The following is a 22,765-nucleotide window of genomic DNA, read 5'->3' as shown; positions in this document are numbered from 1 at the left end:
AGCATATTGCATTTGCTCTGTTGCGTTTATCCTGTAAGTTTCTAAGGTTAGCTTTTCCAAGTGGACACCCTTGACAAGTTATCTCATCTGTAATGAGCTTACATCATGGGAGAGGAAGTGTAGGATGGGCTCAGATCTGCTGCTATGAGGACAGATCAAAATCCTAAAATGGATTCAGGCTTCTGAAAAACCTAAGCATTTCCAAGCTTGCCTTATTCGGAACAGTTGCTGGTCAAACAGTTGTCCTTCTGCTTAAAGGCATACACAGATACCATCAGCCTTTTGGACCTGTCCATTTATTTTTATATTAACTTAGGAACCGAGAATGCATTTGTGGTGTTGATCTTGAAATCTCTCCCTTGGCACTGACAGGGTAAAAAGACTCTATTGCATGTGTTAGAACTCCACAAAGCCTAGATATAGTTTACCATTTGAGGCTGGTGACACCACTGCAGGTCCTCCTTAGATTTGTGGAACTGTTCATTCTAGGTAGTAGTCATGGGACAGAGCGAGTTGATATTGCTCACCTGGCTTCTCAACATGGAACTCACTGCCAGTAACCGAGAGGGGAAAGTGATGGGGAGATTAGTGTGGTGCGGACACAGCTGTGGCAGCAAAGGATTGCATTTGCCACCATGCCTCCCCACCACAGATGGGATGATTGTTCCTCATTACTTTCTCTGTGGGGTTCTGCAGGGCTCCCTTCTCTTCACCTCCTACCATCACTGAACATAGGGCAGGCATAGGCAAACTCGGCCCTCCAGATGTTTTGGGGCTACAACTCCCATCACCCCTAGCTAACAGGACCAGTGGTCAGGGACGATGGGAGTTGTAGTCTGGAGGGCCGAGTTTGCCAATGCCTGACGTAGGGCATAGGGAAAGATCACACAAGGGAATGAAGGCAGACACCAGTGACAAGAAATAATATCTCCTGATATGATCTAGGGTCACAGGGCTTAGCAGCTGATTGTGTTGGCAAAACTGCATGTAAGTGAGCAAACTAAATCAGGAAAGGACAATTAATGTTAGGCAATAGACTTTGTGACCTAGGGAGGATAATAGCTAATACTCTAGTATTTGCAGGGTTTAGCATTAAATTACATGACCAGATTAAATTGTTGAAAGTATGTAAAGCAACTTAATTCACTGTCAAACACCAAATGTCCCAAGCCATAACCACAGCATCACAGAAAGTTTAGTTTCTCGTGTTAAACACGACAGCATTAAGTAACTGACTAGCAGGTTTACCTGCACTTCATTTGGACAGATAGATATTAAAATCTCCCTTTGTATCAGAATCTAGTGTCAAACCATTTCCTTGCCACCAAAAGCTGTGAGTTGTTAACTAAATGGCTAAATGACAATGGCTGTTACTAATCGCTTATTGAATAATGAAACTGACACAACTGATAAAAGGTTTCAATCCTGGGGGGAAATGATTTATAGTATTTCACTCTACTGGCACTGTTATTTGTATGACGAATGATTGGACAGACGCCAGTTAATCTCCCTGCACCTCCAACTCAGAGGTGGCAGCTTCTGCCAGAGCATCCAAATAATCAAGAACAGCTAACAATACAGCTATGATGTTGTGAGGGGCTGAAGACTGGTATTTTATCAAGGCTGATCCCCAGATCAATTTATGCAATGGATTTTGGGTGGAAAGAGAGAGAGTATGGAAAGAAATAGGAATATCATAAAAACTATAAGCTGCAGTTTGCAGCATGTTAGCTAAAAGGCCATGCTCTTCGTAGCAAAGAAATGGAATCATCAATACTAGTAGCGCATTAATGATTTTAGAAAGCTCAGTATAGTTTATAGATTTCCTTGATGGCAACATCAGAACTGCAGCATCATACTGTCCTGTCAAGGTTGCTTGTTACGTTGTAATGCAATATTACATTCCTTGCCTGTGTGCCACAAATTCCATCTTGCATGTGGAAGAGCAAAAGGATGCAGCTTCTTTTGAAACATGAAGAAGAAATGGAGTTTTATAAGGAGCCCATTTACAGCAACCTCTTGGTTGATTCTATATGCCCCCAAAATGGTTGAAGTCACTCATTCAGATAAAAGAGCAATGTGCTAAAAGGTGCACCAGCATTATTTATAAACCACCTCAGCCTTAAATTTTCAAAAACCTATTTCCTCCTTAAGGAAAAAACAAACAAACGGAAAAGTTTTACTAGTGTTTAGAAAAACAGTGTTCTTCCAAGAAAAAGAAAAAGCAGAATCCTAAACCAGGGTTTGCCAACCTTTCTTGACAATTTCAAATTTGAGAGCATTTTGGGGTTGTCAGTAACAAAATGGGCCAATGCTAAACCAAACCATAGGTTGCCCTATTAAACACAATGAAGCTTATTTTTGAGTAGATATGTATACAATTGTACTGTAAGTTAATTATACAATGAATTCTTAAGGAGTGCTCAGACTTCTGCTCATGTTCAGCAGGAGACATGCCTAAGCCTCTTTGCAAAGTTTTCATATTTTGCAGTTGCCATTTGGGAAGGGGATTAATTAACACCCACCTAGTATTTGCAGAGTATCTGCTCTCAGACCACTGGAACAGATGCATTCTAGCTGCTAGGAAAAAAGGAAGGGCAAACTATGGAGAGTCCAAGGACTACTAGAAGCAGGAAAGGTACACTAAGGGAGAGTGGGGGGAAGAAACAGTAGGGTTGGTTTTGTTTTCTAAAAAGCATTATTATAGCTCTTACTTCACTCATCAGCTAATAACTCTGACAGGTGAGAGCAGCCAGGCTGGCTCATTTCACAGAAACTGCTTAGGAGGCTTCCTGCACATTTTGCTTCATAACTTTCTTCTTAGAAGTAGAGGCTTACAGTGGTACCTCAGGTTAAGTACTTAATTCATTCCGGAGGTCCGAACATAACCTGAAACTTTTCTTAACCTGACGCACCACTTTAGCTAATGGGGCCTCCCGCTGCTGCCGCGCCGCTGGAGCACGATTTCTGTTCTCATCCTGAAGCAAAGTTCTTAACCTGAAGCACTATTTCTGGGTTAGCGGAGTCTGTAACCTGAAGCATATGTAACCCGAAGCGTATGTAACCTGAGGTACCACTGTACTTTTATTTAAATAATAATAATAATAATAGAAGCCCGGAGTCTGGGGGCCCTACCCAGGGGTGACAAAGAAGGCTGTGAACAGGCACCAGTTGGTTTAAGAACGGGTTCAATTTAAGAACAGACTTCCAGAACGGATTAAGTTCATAAACCAAGGTACCGCTGTACTTCAGTTCAACCTGCAGCTACTGGAAAAAACCTTGGGATATTTACTTGTAAAATGAACATGGAATACTTTTCAAATTTTGTTTACTTTTACTCAAGTCAAAACTAAAATCAAATAAACATTCTAAATCAGGTCTCAAACAATTTAGCACAGTCACTTTTTTCTAGAAACTCATGACATTGAATAATGGCTATTCAGCATTCCTATAGCACTTGATTGTTCAAAACACTTCACATACATTCACTTTCTGCAAGGTAGGGGCTTACCAAAAGCCACTTTAGCGAACTGCTCTGTACGAATTGATGCCTGTTCCAATAGTGTGAAGTCAGCCATACCACATGACTCTCACAGCACAGACAGATCTTAAGACATTCTGTGCCCAAGTCTCAGAAATTCTCAAAAGCTTCAAGGGCCTTTAAAAGCCCTTTAAAAAGCTTGGGAGAATAAGTCTTCTAGAGAGATGGAGGAGACCTAGAGAAATATAAAATATAATGTAGAAAAAAACAGAGCCCAAGGGAAAAACATAAAAGTGTGTGAAAATAAACACCATTGTGCTCTACTGGTCCTACTTAGGGAACATCTCCTTTCATGGAGTGAAAATAAACAGAGTAAGGCTGTGCGTTTGCTACCTGCTCATCACACCATTTAAGGAAAGATTCATGGAGATCTAAAGAAGCACCACAGATTTCGGAATCAACTGTTGTTTTCAGGTGACCTTCAAAATGCAGCCCTGTGTTTTGTCCAGCCATACAGTTATTAATTTGGGAAGGTACTAACACATGAATGATGATGGCAACTTCCCTGCTCTCCAAGAAGTGTTACAGGCAGAACTTGAGAAGTCATTGGTAAAAACCAATGGTAGGCACTTAGCTGTTTCTACTATTAAGCTCCACAAGATAACTGGTAGTTTCGGTACCCTTCTCAAGTGGTGTACCTGATCTTTCAGAGAGATAATCACCTCCTTCAGGTTCACCTGGAGCTCCTACTACTAGTGCTTCTTAGATTCAGTTTCAGTGTATTCATCTTCAACCAGTCTATCGTTCTTAGTTAAGGGATCAAAAGGTCAACCAATAATAACTGATCAGATATAAATTGGATATCAACAGCACTGATTACACTATATTCTATGTATAATAAAAGAGCCCTGGATAGTTGCCAAGGGCTGTATCCTCAGCCCTCCCTCAGCATCCAAGTCTGATACTGGCTAAACAGATTCACTGGAAGGTACTTTTATTTCTTTAAAATATTTGGTGCTAGGCTTCTGTGAGCACTATTACTCTATCAAGGAATTTTCATTGATTTTGTTGTGGCCAGCATCAAGGGAAACCCAGTCAGATGGGTGGGGTAGAAATAATAAATTATTATTATTATTATTATCATTATCATTATCATCATCATTATTATTATTATAAGGGCCACAATATTTATATGACCAAAATCTCAAAATATCGGAACGACTCAAAAGCAGTAACATCTGAATCCTATTATTAGAGGATTAGAAAATTAAGAGGTCAGCTCAGCAGATACCAGCAAATCCTTCAGTATATTAAAAATTACAGTTGATTAATTTGTTAAATCTAAAAACTGATGGTCCAAAGTTCAAGTTGTATGTTTGGGAGCAACCGAGAAGAAATATTTTAAATATTACTAAACATTACACCATTAAATATAAATTAGATAGAAACAAGGGAAGGCTAAAAAATTGACTAGGAGTTCAGATACTCCAAATGGCTAATATGTCCATTTTTCACCTGAAGCCCTCTCCAATGCAGTTTTGCTATTAAGCAAAACCTAAAGAAAGGTAATCAATTCTAACTAAAAAGCACTTATCCTGGAATGACTACGCATAAGGCACTTCAAACCGCTGGCTGGCTGCCAAAACCCAGACAACCGCTATCAATGTTTCTGACTATCACAAGAGCACAAGGGGCCATGCATAATTGACTAGAAGATGGGCTAAAACTGTGCCCAATCAGTATGTGATCAAAAACGCGTGGAATATTCAGCGCCACTTGATTACATGGAGGCACGTCCTTTCACTCTCCTCATGAAATCTCTTCAAGGTCCAGAGTACTGTAATAAGATCATTACTGTCAAGCGGTACGAATCGCAGGCAATGAGTCTTGGGATAGGAAGTCATACTTCACAAGCTTCTCTGGTCCCCCTTTTTTTTATTTTACTGCGTATTGAGGCAGCAAGGCGATGAGGTGACAGATAATGATCACATCACTGTGTGGCAACTAAAAAGGCACTTTTAAGAAAAAACAGAAATCATCTTAAATCATCTTAAGAGAAACTCAATTTCATTTTGCTTGCTTTCTTAAAAATTAAACAGAATTAAGTTGTGCTCAGTATTTTTATCATCTGATTTTTTGCCATTAAATTAATCATCTGATAAGCTTTGCTATATGAAAACCTATTAACTCACAGGCAAAAGGCCAATTTTCTACTTACAAAGAATCTTTCATTACTTTGGGAAGGGAAGACTAGTAAACTCAAGTTGCCTTTCTACTTAATTCAATTGTTTCATATACATGTTGGATTTAGCACATAGCTCTTATAAGCAAGCCAGACCTATGGTGGGAAAGGTAGGAGCACTTGCAGTACAGACTAGCTGGCTAGCCAAGGGTCTAAATGTATGACAAAAATAGAAGACTATATAGGAAGTATGTGGGCGACCAATTCTGACACCCAGGAATTGAAAGAAAACTTTATTAGAATCTAACAATATACTTCTTTCTTTCTTTCTTTTTTGCAGAAGACTGAGTGATTGGGAGCTTGAAATAAACATTGGTATGGATTTTCTGAATGTCCCTCTTTACAATAGCACTGACATCAAGACCTATGCTACTTATTTCTCCCTCCACCAAGCTCTTTGCTCTGTAAAGGAAGCTACTATTCCAAGTAGAAGCAGCAAGTACATACAAGCAGTCGGTCCGCTTCAAGATTTTTCCTGGAATTAAGGCACAAGAATATCAGAACTATTTTTAGATACTCAGCAAAAATAATGGAACACGCTCCATTGGAAGGTGGTGGACTCTCCTTCATTGAAAGCTTTGAAGTTAGCCGTCTGTCATGTGGAGATTCCTGTACTGCGGGGGTTAGCCTAGATGGCCCTTGGGGTACCTTCCAACACACACATACGTTTTCTACAACTCCAAATTATGAACTGCATAATGATTTGATTGAGCAAGTTACAAACTAAACATGGACCAGATAAGAAATGCGCTATAAAGCCAATTTTCAATAAAAGCAGCACACTGTAATAACAGATTAGAAATTAATAAGCTATTTATGCTGAGTGTCACAGTAACTGTTAACTGATGCAAAATGAGTAGCTCTTGAAGCAGCTGTTTTGTTTTAGGTAAATAATAATAACTTTGTAGTCTGAATGGATTCTCCTTCACAAAGTAGCTCTACAAATTAAAGCTGAAACAGACCTAAAAAAAGCATATGAAGTGAATCCAAAGGCAGTCTGTGCACTGTGGGAAGCTGCAGCTCTGACGTGGCAGAAATGGGAGGGTGGGATGCCTTGTGTCTCCAAAGTCAGCCACCAGGCTGAAGGCACTGTAGTGCAGATACCACTTCTGACACCAGACTGTGGCATAGATCATCCAGCTCTGCTGACTTGATGCAGTGTGAAGTTTGAATGGGATGGCTGCATGGAGACAGCTACTGAGGCAAGACCACTGTGAATTCTGCCTATGAAGGAAATGGCTTTTATTGTATGTGTGCCAAACAAAACAAATTCCCAGTAATACCTTGTGCACCTAACTGCTTTCAAAACTTAAACTCAAGGGTAGTTTATCTGATGGCAACAAATGATAAATCAAAGGAGCGGGGGTGGGAACCTTGCTACTGCAATACAAATCAGTTTCAGATGTAACACATTTCCAGAATTCTACATCTGATAGGTAATAAGCAAACAGATAAAACACCTTGAACAACCACTCCAAAACACCCTGAATGAACCCTCTGCAATATTCTTAACTGCCATATCCTAACAACTAGATGGGGAATCATTACTGCAGTCTTTGAAAACCTGTGGTGCTTTCTTACAGCACCAGTAAACTCCCCCACACTAATGCAATGCCAGCAGGCTACCTGTATCCAACAGAACAAGAGAGTTAAGCTTTATTCTATAGTTTCCTGCTTCAGGCTTGCTAGCTATGCAAGTGTGAGCAATATAAATCACTTCATTCCAGTACAGTACTTGCCCTTCCAAGAATCTGCTTTCCTGTTGGCTACCAGGATATTCTTCCTTCCTACTGGGAAGGAGGTGTTACTTGCATCCTCTCCTGACCCTGAAGTTAACAAGAATTGAAAGACCAGAAGAAAGCTTTCAACTTGTTTAGTCTGCAATGAAGTGGGTTAAAACAATAGATGAGTTTCTCTTCCCTTGTCTTCCACTCCTCAGCATCAACATAGCGGCCTTTCAACAGCAATCCTTTTATGTCAGATAGGCTGTGACAACCGGCACCGACAGTTTCCCAACTAGTGACCTTTGTGCCTTGCTTAAAGGTGAAACTCTGTGGATTCGGTTTTGGTTTTATGAATTTCTACCCCTCTGTTTCCAAGGAGTACTATGATAGGCCACTTTTATATCTCCTAAAAGACGGTGAATGAAATGTTCAGTTACAGGAGTTTGTCTGCGGGTCATTCCCACAACTTAAAGAATAACCCTAGGTTTAACATTGTGGTTAAACCCCTGTTTTGGATGTAATGCTAAGCCAAGGATCATGACTTGGTCTTCCTGACCCTGCTCAGGGAGGAGCAAAGCGGGAGCTATCTGTGCATTCATGCTAAACCATTATAAACACTACTGTTGTGTGAGTACAAACTCTTTTTGTTGTTCTGTATGCTTGTTGCTTTATTCCTCTTCAGCAAAAGTATTAGTTGCAGCAAATGAATTCTGGACATGGCCCAGGAGGAAGGAGTGGAATCATTGCATAACAGTGCCCCCAGCTCCTCTAGACGGTCCAGAAGGATGTCATGGTCAGTAGTGTTAAAGGCTGCTGAAAGATCCAGCAGAACTAATAAACAGCTTTCACTTTTGTCTCTAACCTGCCAGAGTTCATGCAACCAAAGCAGTCTCAGTCCCATGATGAGGCCTGAATCCCAACTGGAAGGGATCCAAATGGTCTGCATCCTCCAGGCGTGCCTGGAGTTGTTCAGCAACCACCCGCTCAGTCACCTTGCCCGAGAATGGAAGATTTGAGACTGAGCAATAGTTGGCTGTATTGGCTGGGTCCAAAGATGTTTTTTTAAGAAGTGGTTTAATAACTGCCTCTTTCAGCAGGTCACCACCCCACAGAGCCCATCGCCCAGCCCTTCCTGGCTTGCTTTTATGAGCCAGGATGGGCAAGGATCAAGGAGACAGGTGGTCAGTTTCACTTATCCATGGGGCCTGTCCACATCCTCGGAGGTAACAGATTAGAACTGATCCCATGCAACTTGACCAGACAGGACTCGACTCTAGCACTCTCCAACCCCAGCTCTGTTTCCATGGTGGAGTCTATGTCTTTATGAATCTCAGAGGCTTTATCTGAAAAAAAACTTTGCAAAATCATTGCAGATCATCTTGGGGCCCCAATGGCAAAGGTGGTTCCATTAAGCTTGCAAATCACCTGAAAGAGTCTCTTGCTGCTGTTTTTCTGCAGATGCAATAGAGGCAATGAGGAAAGAATGACTGGCTTATCTGAAGTATAGATTTATGAATAAGGGATACTGGGGACAGCGGATTTGGCATTTCCTCAGGCAGGAGCAAAGACTTGTGGGAGACAGGCACATCGTCCTCAGTTTTTTGGATTCACCAAGCAATAATGTTCACCGAAGCACCCGAAATAAGAATAGCAGCCTGCCTCCTGGCTCATAAATCAATAAAATAGAAGCAACAAAGTCAATAGCACCCCTTTTAAAGGGAAAAAAAATGAGTGCGACTGCAAACCATCATAGGGAGGGTTCCACTGTCCCCAGAGTCCCCAATTCATAAATCTACACTTCAGGTAAGCCAATCATTCTATTTATTTCATGGGATGCTGGGAACAGTGGATTGAGACATACCACAGCACTTCCCAGTAACTGGGTGGCTCCACACTGCTGACACACTGATTACAAAACTTGGTGAACACTGTATGCCCAAAAGCCATCTCCGTTGAAGACATTAGGTCTAATTTATAACGCCTAGTGAAAATGGAAGGAGACGACCAAGTGGCTGCCCTACAAATCTCTATTAAAGGGACATTAGCCATAAAGGCAGCAGAAATGGAGGCTGACCTAGTGGAATAAGTGGAATTATGAGATGGTTGGGCCAATTTCATAGTATCATAAGCTAAGGAAATGCACACCCTAATCCATCTAGCTACAGTAGCTGAAGTGACCCAATCCTCCTAAGAGGAAGGATGAAAGATACAAACAAAGAATTCCTCTTTCTAATGACTTGAGTCTGGTGTATATACACTTTTAATGCTCTGTGGACATCCAAGGAGTGCAAGCCTTTCCCAATGGATGTTTTGGATCAGGACAAGAGTCAGGAGTTAGTTCCTGTTGAATGTGGAATTTTGTAAGAACTTTTGGTAGAAAGGAGGGATCTGTACACAAGACCACCTTATCCCTATGGAAGATGCATAAATGCTTGCTACCGACAAGGCTGACAGTTATAAAACCCTTCTCACTGAAGTTATCGCAACCACAAATAGGACTTTAAAGAAAGGTTATTTAATGAGATTTGGCATAGCGGTTCAAATGGAGGCCATTGCAGCGCCGGCAGAACAGAATTGTAATTTCCATGGCGAAAACAATGAGCTACCGGAGGATGCTGTAACGCAGTTCCTTCAAGGAAACTTTTGATTGGCAGACTTTGTGACGACGAAGCACAACCAGCAGAACCTAAAATCAAAGAAATGGTGGAAATGGGATGTTTTAAATCATTTGGTCAAAGGCCATTTATCAGACCATGTTGGAGCCAAGAAACTGGATTGGGAATTGGTAGGTTTTGGAGCCATTCCCAATGTAGGGGGAGGCAAGGGGCACATTGATACACCAGCAATATTTCAATATCCTGAAATGTTATTCGTGTCGTGACATCACTAAAACGTGTCTATACATGTGTGAGTATGACAGTTGTGACCGCACTGCCCGCCAGTTTGCCGTTGGCGTTTGACGAGAGTAGGTGTGTTTTTAGCTCGGCCAACTAAAAAATTGTGTGAAATGTAAAAGTTTTCCAACGCTGTTTTATGTCATTTAGTTAAGATTTAAAAGTACTAAAGGTAAGTTATCCCACTTAGTAATCAGGATTACATGTGATTTCTAAACAAGTTCAGTGGTTTTATTAATAACTGTTAAGTTTTTTGAAAATGTCTGTTGGGGCACTTTGATACACTAAGACACGGGGCACATAGATACATATAAAAGTGCCCCTCTAATGTACAATAGTGCCCCAATATACAAGTTTGCATGAAATCTCAAAACTGATTCCCTACTCAGGAAATTTGAAAATAAAAAACTGTTGTTTACTACGTGACCAAAGTCATTTCTAAATATAAAACAGTGGTACCTGGGGTTACATATGCTTCAGGTTACATATGCTTCAGGTTACAGACTCCGCTAACCCAGAAATAGTGCTTCAGGTTAAGAACTTTGCTTCAGGATGAGAACAGAAATTGTGCAGTGGCAGCGCGGCGGCGGCAGCAGGAGGCCCCATTAGCTAAAGTGGTGCTTCAGGTTAAGAACAGTTTCAGGTTAAGAACGGACCTCCGGAACGAATTAAGTACTTAACTCGAGGTACTACTGTATGACCGATTATCAAGTGTCACATCTCAGGGGAAAAACAGGATCTTGTATGTTTGTCTTCCCCATTGTAGAAGCTAAGGCAAGCGCTGATTTCAAGGATGTTTTTTGCAGTTGCCAAAACCAAGTTTCTCAAAGGGCACACCTTGAACGCCATCTCTTTATACTTTTTCTTTTGACTTCAGTGGATATGATGTGCAATGGAAGTTAAATGTTAAGTAATTATCTTATTTTTTATAAGCATTTTGTTAAATTACTATTTTTTGTCTACCTAATGTGAGTTCTTATACTTTTTAAAAGTTTTTCCAAAGTTTTTCTAAAATGTATAGGTGTTTGAGGAAAGAGTAATGTAAGTTTTTATGTTTTGTTAAGAAAACCTGCCATAAGTTCTATGATATGTGTGAAACACTGTTAGTTTCGATACGTAATTTAGATTTTAAATAACAAATTGTAAGGCTGATTATGATCTCCCACAATAATTTTTTTTCCATTACATTTTTGTAAATAATTACCATTCTCATACAATTTATGCTTTATATCAAAGTACCCCATCCAGTGTATCAAATAAATGAAATTAATAAAATTGTTCTGAACGCAGCCACACAGGGCAAACTGAGTAGCATTCACTTCCAATGCCACAAAAGTGGACTATGGGAAGAGGCACAAAAATACGTCTCTCCAATGCCGACACAAGCGGACTAGGAGGAAATAGACTGCAAGCCGCAGACTAGTAAGTGTAAATAATAATAAACAATTGAATCACTCCTTAACTAGGAGGTTCAAAGGCAGTCTAGCAGTGCCTGCTTACTCCGTCGCCGCGACTGCGAACCAGGAGGAGAATATACTGCCGAGGAATAATAACCCCAGCTCCTTCTGCCGTACTATGGACCAGGAGAGCAGTCAATATGAAGCCTTATGAAGCCTGAAATGATACAGGAAATAAAGGCTAAAGACTGTAGAAATCACCCAAAAATGAGGTGGTGATATGGAGCCAGCAGCTACTGAAAGTGAGCCGCGGTTGTGAAAAGCCTCGGGTAGAATCTCCCTCCATTTATCTTTAAATCTGATCAATAAACTGGCGCGTGGCAAAACGAAGCCACAGCGTGAAAAAAAGAGAATATTTAGCGACTCTGTAAGAGAGCAATATACAGGGACGCTCTGCAAGAGAGTAAACTAAATAAACTAAAAACAAGAAGAACTAAGGTTGCTAAGGCAAACAAACGGGTGGACAAAATATTTTTTGGAATGCACACACACATTTGTAAGACTCAAAGTAAGTTCCTATAACTAAGGAAAACTAGGGAAAATAAAGCAACAATAAAATGAGATCAAAAACTGAAAACTTGTCAATCTGCTGAGTGAGGCAGGAGAAAAAACTGAGGAGGATGTGTCTGCCTCCCACAAGCCTTTGCTCCTGCCTGAGGTCATGTGCGAGGAAATACCCAATCCACTGTTGCCAGCATCCCATGAAATAAATGGTCCTCTTTGCTGTCACTATCGCCACATGTAGGCTTGACGTTGAGCTCTTACCCGTGTCTGGGCCGATTCAGAATGAGTTTGAGAGAGACGAATGCAGTTATTTTGTTCCTCTTCTGGTTTTGCTACTTCCATTGTCCTTTGAGCTAAGCCAGGGGTTAGTTCAGTGTTATGTCTTGAGCATACAGTGGTGCCTCGCAAGACGAAAAGAATCCGTTCCGCGATTCTCTTCGTCTAGCGGTTTTTTCGTCTTGCAAAGCAAGCCCATTGACAGCTTAGCGGATTAGCGCTATTAGCGGTCTAGCGGCTTATCAGCGGATCAGCTGTTAAGCGGCTTATCAGCGGATCAGCTGTTAAGCGGCTTATCAGCGGATCAGCTGTTAAGCGGCTTAGCGGCTTAGGAAAAGGGGGAAAAAGCGAAAAAAACCCGCGGGAACTCGCAATATTTTTTTGTCTTGCGAAGCGACCCCATAGGGAAATTCGTTTTGCGAAGGGCCTCCAAAACGGAAAACCCTTTCATCTAGCGGGTTTTCCGTCTTGCGAGGCATTCGTTTTGCGGGGCACCACTGTATTTTACATACAAAACTAGAACAACCTAGTGAAGGATCCCGCTCCACAAACTCGAGGGAGGCCCACCTGACAAGAGGCCCACAACGACAAAACATCAAGCTAGTAGAAAAGTCAAGCAGTCTGGACTACTAACTGGTAAGTAATACCCATTGAAGCATCAGTGTAAGAATGATAAAAGCACAGTGTGCTAGGAGCTAAACACTATGATAATTTATAGCTCAGGAGTTAAATCCTAGAGATTATAAAATGGTAGAAACCTGGTTTTCGGTTCTCCCTTATCAAGAAAGCTTCAAGAAACCTAGAAATCCCAACTTTAGAGAAATGGTAAAAGAAAAGCCTACTAATATATTGTTGTTTAATTGATTAACTAGTTAGGAATAATAAAAAGGACAACCTAGATTCTGGATCATGCTCAGTGCATATGCTTTCCGATGTTAAAAATGTTGAGAGGATATTTTAAGTGGAAAAATACTTGGCCAAATGTTAAGCTTTCAGTTCAGTTTAAAATTAATTGAAGACTAGTTCAGTTTATCACAGCTAGAGTTTTAAGTTACAACTTAAAACCTCAGGGTAACTTGCACTTTTAAAAACCTCAATATTTCCCCAAGGATTGTAGTTTTTTTTAAAGGTGAAAAATTGACATAGCTGAAAGTTTCAGTATTTGATTTAGATACAAATAAGTTATAATTCTTTAAAAATAAAAAAGAATTTTCCACAAGAAGGAAGAAATTTTCACGGGGAGTTATTACCCAGTTAACTCAACACCCACCGCCTATTCCCAAAGTGCTATACTGATCTAAATCCAGTCACCTTTCAAATTCCAACTCTTTGGAATCTGAGCCAAACTGCCTGATCTCATTGCCTGCATTAGCAGCTAGGGAAAGCTAGCAAGGCATATACATATGGAACTGCACAGCAATGAAGCAGGTGGCAAAATATTAAGCTATTAGGCAAGTTAAGCAATTGTGTGAGTTCAGCCCTTTGACCTAGCAAATACCAAGCTCATAAGTACATTAACTCCATAAATTACAAAAAGACATATGCAAAAGTCAGCAAGGGAGTGAGGGCATTCCAGTGCTTTGCACCGACTGTTGCAGGTATGGCCATCTGCCTGCTGAACAGAAACGACATTGTGCAATGAGCTCCTGGTCCTCGGAACATCGTCAAGCTTAGACAAATGGGATGGAATCTACTTAAGTCAAGATGGAAGCAGACTGTTGCCACTTTTAGCATTAAAAGGGGGGCAGAGCAGTTTTAAAACCGATTCCTGAGGGAAAGCTGACAGGAGCTGAGGAGGGTCCAGTTTAAAATAAATCTTCCTCCAAAGATGAAAGAAGATAAAAAAATGTATGCTTGTTTAAATGGGAGAAGTAGGTATTGAGAATGCAGGGACACATACTAGCAATTTATAGAGAATCCAATGCACCGTAGACTAAAAAACAAGTGCCAAAGACATTTGGAGAGCTACACTAATGTTTATATACTATTACTAGAAGCCCCCAAATCAATTTGGGGAACTGAAGTGCTTGGTCTTATTGGACCACACAGATATAGTGCATATAATGGAAACCTGATGGAATGAAGGAAACTAATGGGACACAGTTATCTCTGGATACAAACTCCATAGGAAGGACGGAGAAGGGTTTACTGGAGGTAGTGTTGCTCATAAAGTCCATAAGCCTAATGAATGAAATTAAATGGAAGAAATACCAAAAGGGGCTGACTCCTCCACGGAATTATTGCCGGTGGTGATACCAGGCGCCAAGAGTTATTTAATACTGTGAATCCCCCAGACCAAAAATGTTCAGGATGATATTGAGATGGACAATGAAATCAAAGAGGCATCCAAAAGAACAATTGTAGCAATAGGTGACTTCAATTACCCTCACGCAGACAGGTGTGTGCTCAAAATACCAGAAAGAGGAAACTTTTCTAGATATCCTAAATGAATGTGTGAGAGAACAGTTGCTCACAGAACTGACCCACTTCTAGAGACACTCTGAAGTTACCCAAGAAAGCTGTTCCCATCAACATAAATCACGACACAAGCAATTTCTTGACTAATTTGTTGGATAAAGTTAGCTTGCAGTAACATGAATAAAACTCACAGGAAAACATAAAAACAAAAACTACTTAACAGGAAAAATATGGCATGACACAAAAGTATTTCTTGGAATAAAATCACGAGATTTCAACATAATCCTGCTCTCAGTTGTTAGGGGGTGAAGGAGGTGTAGGACTGCAGATGAAACTGGTCAACTACATTTATAAGATGGTCAGTCTCTAAAAAATGGTAGGAAAGATTTACTTTTTACTATCATTAAGACATTATAGCAAGCAAGCAGTAAACACCCCCCTCCAAAAAAACCCCAAACCTAAGTCCAAGCCCACATGAAAACTACTTCAGATGTGTCAAAACAGAGTGTTTGTACCTCATGAAAATATAAAATAGATACCTTCGGCACTGCCTGAGATGCCATCAGCTTTAAAATTGCTTGTGCTTTTCTTCCTGCGATGCTTTTTTCTATTTGCATGAGGAGAAGGAGGAGGGTCCGGCTTAGTACTTGTGGTGCTAGATATACTTGGACTGGAGCACACAGAATCTCCCAAGCCGGTATCTGTAAATCAAAACAGGGAACAAAGTAAAACATGAGGTAAGGTACATTTCTCTTTCTCAACAAAAAGCAGAAACCAAGCATTTGTATATTTGATATTTTTTTTAAAAAAAAACTGATTACAGCCAGTTTTTTTTAAAAAATCAATTTTTTCACTCAAAACTTCTTAATGTTCAGAAGATGACACTGAGATAGCTCAGTCAGGAGACCAGGAGACTCTCAGGGTTGTGGGTTTGAGTCGCATGTTGGGCTAAAGTTTCCTACATTACAGGGAGGTTGGACTAGATTATCCTTGTGGTCCTTTACAACTCTACAATTCTTGCCCCCGATAGCATGGGCAAAATGAATTTCAATATGGACATATGTAAGGTTCCACATTAAGGCAGGAATAATCAGCCGCACAAATATACTGGATTGCCAGCAGCACATGTGAAAAAGATACAATACAATAGCCCATAGTGTGCATTAAACCATGTTTTAATTGTGCCTCCTCCCTCTTGCACTGGTCCCTGTATGGCTTTTCCCCACAGCCTATCCATCCATCCCAATGACTCGAACAAGCCACAGTATGGGCTTGATGTGTCATCCAAACCAAATAACAATAATAAGTTTATTATTTACACCCCGCCCATCTGCTTGGGTTGCCCCAGCCACTCTGCTTAGTTTGTTTCAAACAAATGGTTTGTTTCAGAGAGCACAGTAAGCTGTAGTGTGGCTTGTTTGAACTGCACAGATGTTGTAGGTGTGGAAAACACCATGGGGAAACCCTGCATAGCAGGGGGAGAGCCATTTGCTGTGGCTTATTGTGATGTGTGCAAAGTCCACTGGGTCTATCTAGTTCACAGGCACTGGCTTTCCAGGATGCCAGGCAGCCGTTTTTCCCCAGCCCTGTCTAAGGGTGTCAGGTCTTGAACCCAGGACCTTCTACATACAAAGCATGTGTTCTACCACTAAACTGTGGCTCTTCTTCAAAGGCACTATTTTTTCTCCTTTTGCTTCTCTGAACATTGGGCATCCTTCTTTCCTTAATGTGTTTGGTTACAGCTATCTATATCAATGCCTTCACTACTTGAAAGTGTATGAAACAGGGCCATGGAAGCTCCCACCTGTCTGGCGAAGACCTGTTAGGCCTGATATTATCCAGAGGAACAATTTGAATCCAGACTGCCTGAGAATTGGCACTTCACCTGCATTTGTTCTAACAAAACATAATGTGGAACACTATTTCACACCAAATCAATCTCTTAACTGACCCGATAAATACTCTTTTACAAGCCATTTTCTCCTTTCCTCTGCTTGACATTCGTAATATTGCTTTGTGTCATATTTTGATATTGCTACATTTTTAATTTATGTATTTATATATAAGGTGCCGAGAGAAGAAAAGTGGTATTAAACTCCATTTAAGATATAGTGAACTGAAATGATGCTTCAATTGAACACAGAACCCTTCCTGGTATTAAAATGGAAGAGGTGGGTATTATCTTCTTTTGATATTCCTGCATTAGCTTCATTTAATTCATCGACAAGCACAGGTTCATGTAGAGGAATCTGTTTAAGCCTGATCACTCCTTATATCCTACAGCAGCAACACAAAACTTCTCTAGCGAAGGGCCGACTGAAAAATGAACTTGCTGCTGCAAGTCTTTATGATGTACAATGCTTTTCAGATAATAGTGTGCTGTTCCTGGGTCAAACAGCTCTAAAGTGCAGAGAGCCTGAGGTATTTGCTTCCCTCCTCATCTGGAAAAAGAAATGTGAATCTGGGATGTAGAACTAGGCTTTCATTGTTTCTCTATTAACACAGAGCATTCTAGTTTCCAGTATTCTAGGTTACTTTGCATTTGTCTGCTTTAAAATATGAGCCACTAAAGTCCACTAGGCTTACATGCACGCTTTTCCCATTTCTGACTACTATGCTTCCTTGACAAGGAATTTATTCTTCAAACTGAAAAGTGACCTCTTGAAAATTGTAAAGGAGTTCTAGCTTCAACTCACTGCATACAATTTTATACCCCTGACTGCATACAAATAACACATTTTATTTGGTATCAATTACTGAATGTGAGAACAGATGACCACGGCTGCTACTATTAAATATAAGAAGCATACCAAATTAAAAAGAAACAAGCGCCTCATTACTCCACAGCCTAACCAGCTTTGACAGAAGCACTAGAACTCATAAAACGCACTGAGCTGAGATGGGCTGTTCTCTAGCCATCCTGTATGTTCAATTTCAGCCATTAGTTCTTCCTAATCGAGCATCAATGTTCAATGCATACCCTCAAAAATATATATAACACTAGTAATAACAATAATAATAACAATCTGTGCAACATTTGAGCTTCAGTACTTGATGTATGAGTCAGAGAAGCAGTTTCACTTTTCACTCGGGAAGCTGGCAAGCATGACTAGAGGGAGAATAAAATAACATTCAGTTCGCATAAATATCAAACAGGCTTCTTGAGACTGATGGGCCAGGAATGTATTCTTAGCCATCATTCTGGCAGACAGGCCCAAGGACACTCATAACTTATTTTACAATCATTTAGTTTCAGCTCAAGTGGAAAACGTGACAACTTATCTCTGCTGACAAGATGCCATATCAAACCTTACAATTAACTTTCATATGATTATCTGCCCAGCCCATCATTAGCTCAGCAGCTACTAATGGCAGCTACAGGCAGCTTTTCTGATGATGGTCATCAGTTTCAGGATTTATAGCTACATTATGCTCACTAGCAATTTTTTAAAAAACAAAAAATTAGGCTGCCTGGGTTCAGATTTATAAGGGTTCAGGAATATAGACTCCCAAACAAAACAGGAACAAGACAAAATATACCAAACAATTATTTCTCTGCTGCCCTTCATTTCCACAGGGTTTTCTGTGACCATTCATAAATGAAGTATCCCCATCCTTCTCTCATTCTCAGATTTGTAACCAGTCAACACGTACTGGTTCCTTCTGTTCGTGAGCAGACACCAGGAAACACGTGAAAACAGAGGAGTGCAAACCTCCGAAGAAACAAAACAAAATTGGAAATTCATGCAAAAATGTATGATAAAAGCCGTTTTTTAAAAATGAGCAGCAGGATACCGACAGAAATATGGAATGTTGAGCCTTCTAGTTGTGCCTTTGGTTATCAGTATCTCCATACAAGCTTAAAGCCAAAATATGTGTCCTTAATTATGACGTGCAGCGTAAACAGATTGACTGAGATTACAAACCAACTCTGCTCACAACTGAGGTGGACTGACTCTGACTGAAACCTGAACACAGAGATAAAATGGAAGAATGAGTCACATGTCAGAGTTAGCAGTTAAGTCTGAATAACTTTAGTAGCCCAAATGATTGTGCAGTCCCAGCACTTCCCAGCCTGCTTTGCTGCTTCTGCTCTCGTGTGTCTTTGTCACATGACAAATTATAGTTGCACTATTTGTTGTACAGCTAGTAACAAATAACTTGTGCATCAAACCCCATTTGGGAATCAGCTATGATTATTACTGCTATATTTTAGATAGCAAGGGCAATGGGCATTGCAGCGAGGCTTGTCATACAAAGAGCAGAGGCGTATAGTTCACCCTTAGATAGCTTAGCATCTTAGCAAGGGTGATGGACATATTACTAGCCAAAATGAGTTAGGACAACCAACTTCTATGGTTAAGTGTGAATCTGGCACAGGAAGGCTTATCATGAATTCATTGTGCCATGGTTTCTTAAAAGGATATTTCCCCTGCATGTAAGAACCTCTCTAGGGGAGCTACAACACATGTGAGTTTTACAGTGTTATACTATTTAATCCAAAATTGTCCCCAAACAATAAAATTTCAACCACCACATTTTTAATTTTTAGAACAGGCGTTATGGGCAGATCTGTACAGCCAACTGGATATACCAAACACAAGTTTATCTGCTCCAGGTGGATCTGTTAAAAAGCAGGCTAAAAACAAGGTAATCTTCAATAAAGTATAACAACGTTGTGATCTAAGAAAGTGACAAACTGCAGCTTCCATGTTGGAGCCCACTATGCTATATAGATCAGTGGTCTTGTTCAAATGACTTTTACATTTTAAGCATATTATCATGCAGATATTTTAAACAGTGGAACAGTTACACAAACAATTTAAAGCAAGGTTCTCTACACTGAATTCACTGAACTGTTACACCCCAATACTGGTTTGTTTTAGGCTTAGAGGATTAAATGGGATCAATTTCCTAAGCCAGAAAACACCACAAACACAGATCTCTGGAGCTATTTCCTTGACCGCAACATTTGAGGAAATGCACATGTGCAGCCAGAGACAACCTGCAATTTTTTTAGTGCAACTGATCACCCACCAGAATGGGCAAGGTGATTTCCGATTTAAAGTTGGATGGGTGATTCCCTGCAATGGGCTTCACTTTTACAGACAAAACCCTGAGTTGTGGGCAGCAGGAAGGGTGGGGCTAGCAGAGTACACAACAGTGCGGGCAGAACCCGAACCCGAACCCCCAGCTCCACTGTCCCTCCATACCCTCTTAATTTTTTTGAGAGAATTATGCCCTAATACGGCATTCTTTAATTTGCACATGGAACCCTATATGTCTTGACACTGATCCTTGGAATACAGGGTGTGGGTGTGCATATTACAATAAACTCTTAACAAAACTGCTCTCCTCACTCCCCAACTTGTCTCCAGATATTTACATAGCTACCAAGGCAGCACCTCTTTAAATTCCTCCTGCAGCCTCAAAGTTTGGAAGCTAGTGCCATCTTTCTACAATTCCCTCAAGAAGAGCAAATGCATGGCTAATGAATCATCACTGCCAATAGGGTACCTGCCCATGATCCTATTTGATATTTCTATCTTGCTTTTCTTCTACTGAACAGCACAGAAATAAAAATAACCAAGACAAAATCAAACACCACTATCAGATCCATTATAAAATTACGTGAACCACAAAAAGATGGGGCAATTTAAATTATGAATAGAACTTTAAAAAGCAGGCCTTAATACAGTGGTGCCCCGCAAGACGAATGCCTCGCAAGACGAAAGAGTTTTCCGCTTTGGAGGTGCTTCGCAAAACAAATTTCCTATGGGCTTGCTTCGCAAGACGAAAATGTCTTGCGAGTTCCTGCGGTTCCCCCCCCCCTTTTTCTAAGTCGCTAAGCCGCTTATCCGCTAAGCCGATAAAAGCGGCTAAAAGCCGCTAATAGCACTAATAGTACTAATCCACTAAGCCATCAATGGGCTTGCTTCGCAAGACGAAAAAACCGCTAGACGAAGAGACTCGCAGAACGGATTCTTTTCGTCTTGCGAGGCACCACTGTACATGTACTCTTGTGTATCACCCAGGCCTAAATAATGGCTTAATTGTCTCCTTGAACAACTTCTGGTAAAGTGATACTAAAGCTACTTTATCTTCATAACTGGGAATGAGATTTAGCTTCTGTACCATTTTTATGAGTGTCTAATTTGTTAGAGGAAGTAAAGACCAAAACTACTATGGATTTAAACCAAGTAGAACCAAAGATGTTCCTCATCTCAGTTATCTATTCATCCGGAACTTTAGGATTTTGTTTCAGTTCATGTGAGATATAGCGTGGTGGTGGGGTAATCAGTGGTTTACAGGAAAGACGTTTAATATTTTCTGGTTCTCATGCAAGTATTCATAACCTTTACTACACGAACCCTGCTAAGAGATTCACATGCAGTGTCTCATTTCCTATATTAGTGCAGGCTGTAGGTAGCAAGCCTATGATTATCAAGTTAAGTATCAATTCCAACCAATTATGGGGTCTGGCCATAATTGACAAGAGAGATTTTCCTCCATTGGCAGGAAGCCCCCATCTCTCTGCTTCACCTGAGCTTTAATATTCAAATATCTATTTGGACACAGCATCAGATTTAGTATGCAGGCTTCCTTCTGCTTTTTGAAGTGTTGCATTCTGCAAGTTAAGGGGTGCATCGTGACCTTGCACCCCGAGCTCTGTGGTCAAAACTAGAAAGACACCAAGTAGGCAAACAATAACTACTAATTCTGAGTAAATAAAAAGAAAGATTCGCTATGGATAAGGAAAACAATTTACTAAATGCATATCTGGAAATGTTTTGTAGCTTGTAAATCTGCCAATTAAACTTTAATAAAGTAACACCACATACATACAACAAAGCTATTTTACCACAGAATCATAGTTGGAAGGGATACCAAGGGTCATCTAGTCCAACCCCCTGCAATGTAGGAATCTCAGGTGAAGCATACATAAGAGATGGCCATCCAAGCTCTGCTTAAAAACCTCCAAGGAAGGAGAGTCCACCACCTCCCAAGGGAGTCTGTTTCACTGTTTAACAGCTCTTAATGTCAGAAAGTCTTTCCATATGTTTAGTTGGAATCTCCTTTCTTGTAACTTGAATCCATTGGATCAAGTCCTAGCCTCCAGAGCAGGAAAAAACAAGCTTACTCCATTTTCTATGTGACACATTTTTGCCCCCAGTTTGAATTTCTGCTAGAGTAAATATTGATTTAATGATTCCTGGTGAGTCTGGTTAAAGATTGGAATTTTTTGGATTGGAACTCACCATCCCTAGCTAGCAGGACCAGTGGTCAGAGATGATGGGAATTGTAGTCCCAAACATCTGGAGGGCCAGAGTTTGCTTATGCCTGTGTTAGAGGGCAGTTCCCTAGACCAGATGGCTGGGAGGTGGCCTTTTCTTGATGGGGTTACACTGCTTCCGAAGGAGCATGCACACCTTGCGGGTACTCCTGGATCCTCTGCTGTCGCTCAGGTGGCCTTGGTGGTGTGGAGTGCAACCTCTGGCCTTTTCTGTGGTGGCTCTCTATTTGTGGAATGCTCTCCCCAGGGAGGTTTGCCTGGCACCTTCAATAGATATTTGTATGCATCAGGCAAAAACGTTTCTCTTCAACCATGCCTTTGGCTGATTAATATCCTATAGCCTTTGGAATGTGTCTGTGGCAAGGGGGGGTATTGTTTTGTTGTTTTGGTTTAATGATTTACTTACATTTTATCTTGTATTTTATTCTATGAACCACTAGAGATCTTTTGAAGAAGGGATGTATATAAATGCAAT

The 22,765-nt window shown here is 40.6% G+C and overlaps 1 protein-coding gene across 4 annotated transcripts in view; it reads right to left on the bottom strand.

Annotated features, from left to right (window-relative positions):
* Positions 1 to 22,765, bottom strand: part of AGAP1 (ArfGAP with GTPase domain, ankyrin repeat and PH domain 1) — a 306,162-nt gene that overhangs the window by 70,861 nt on the left and 212,536 nt on the right. For all 4 annotated transcript variants that reach the window (XM_081909457.1, XM_081909458.1, XM_081909459.1 and 1 more), the window contains one exon: positions 15,536 to 15,697. In XM_081909457.1, coding sequence (XP_081765583.1) covers positions 15,536 to 15,697 — 162 coding nt within the window. The remainder of the gene's footprint in view (positions 1 to 15,535; positions 15,698 to 22,765) is intronic.

This window comes from Podarcis melisellensis (assembly GCF_964234715.1).
Source record: "Podarcis melisellensis genome assembly, chromosome: 1".
Taxonomy (NCBI): domain Eukaryota; kingdom Metazoa; phylum Chordata; class Lepidosauria; order Squamata; family Lacertidae; genus Podarcis; species Podarcis melisellensis.
Note: the sequence above shows the minus strand (reverse complement) of the source record. Positions and strands in the feature narration are given on the sequence as shown.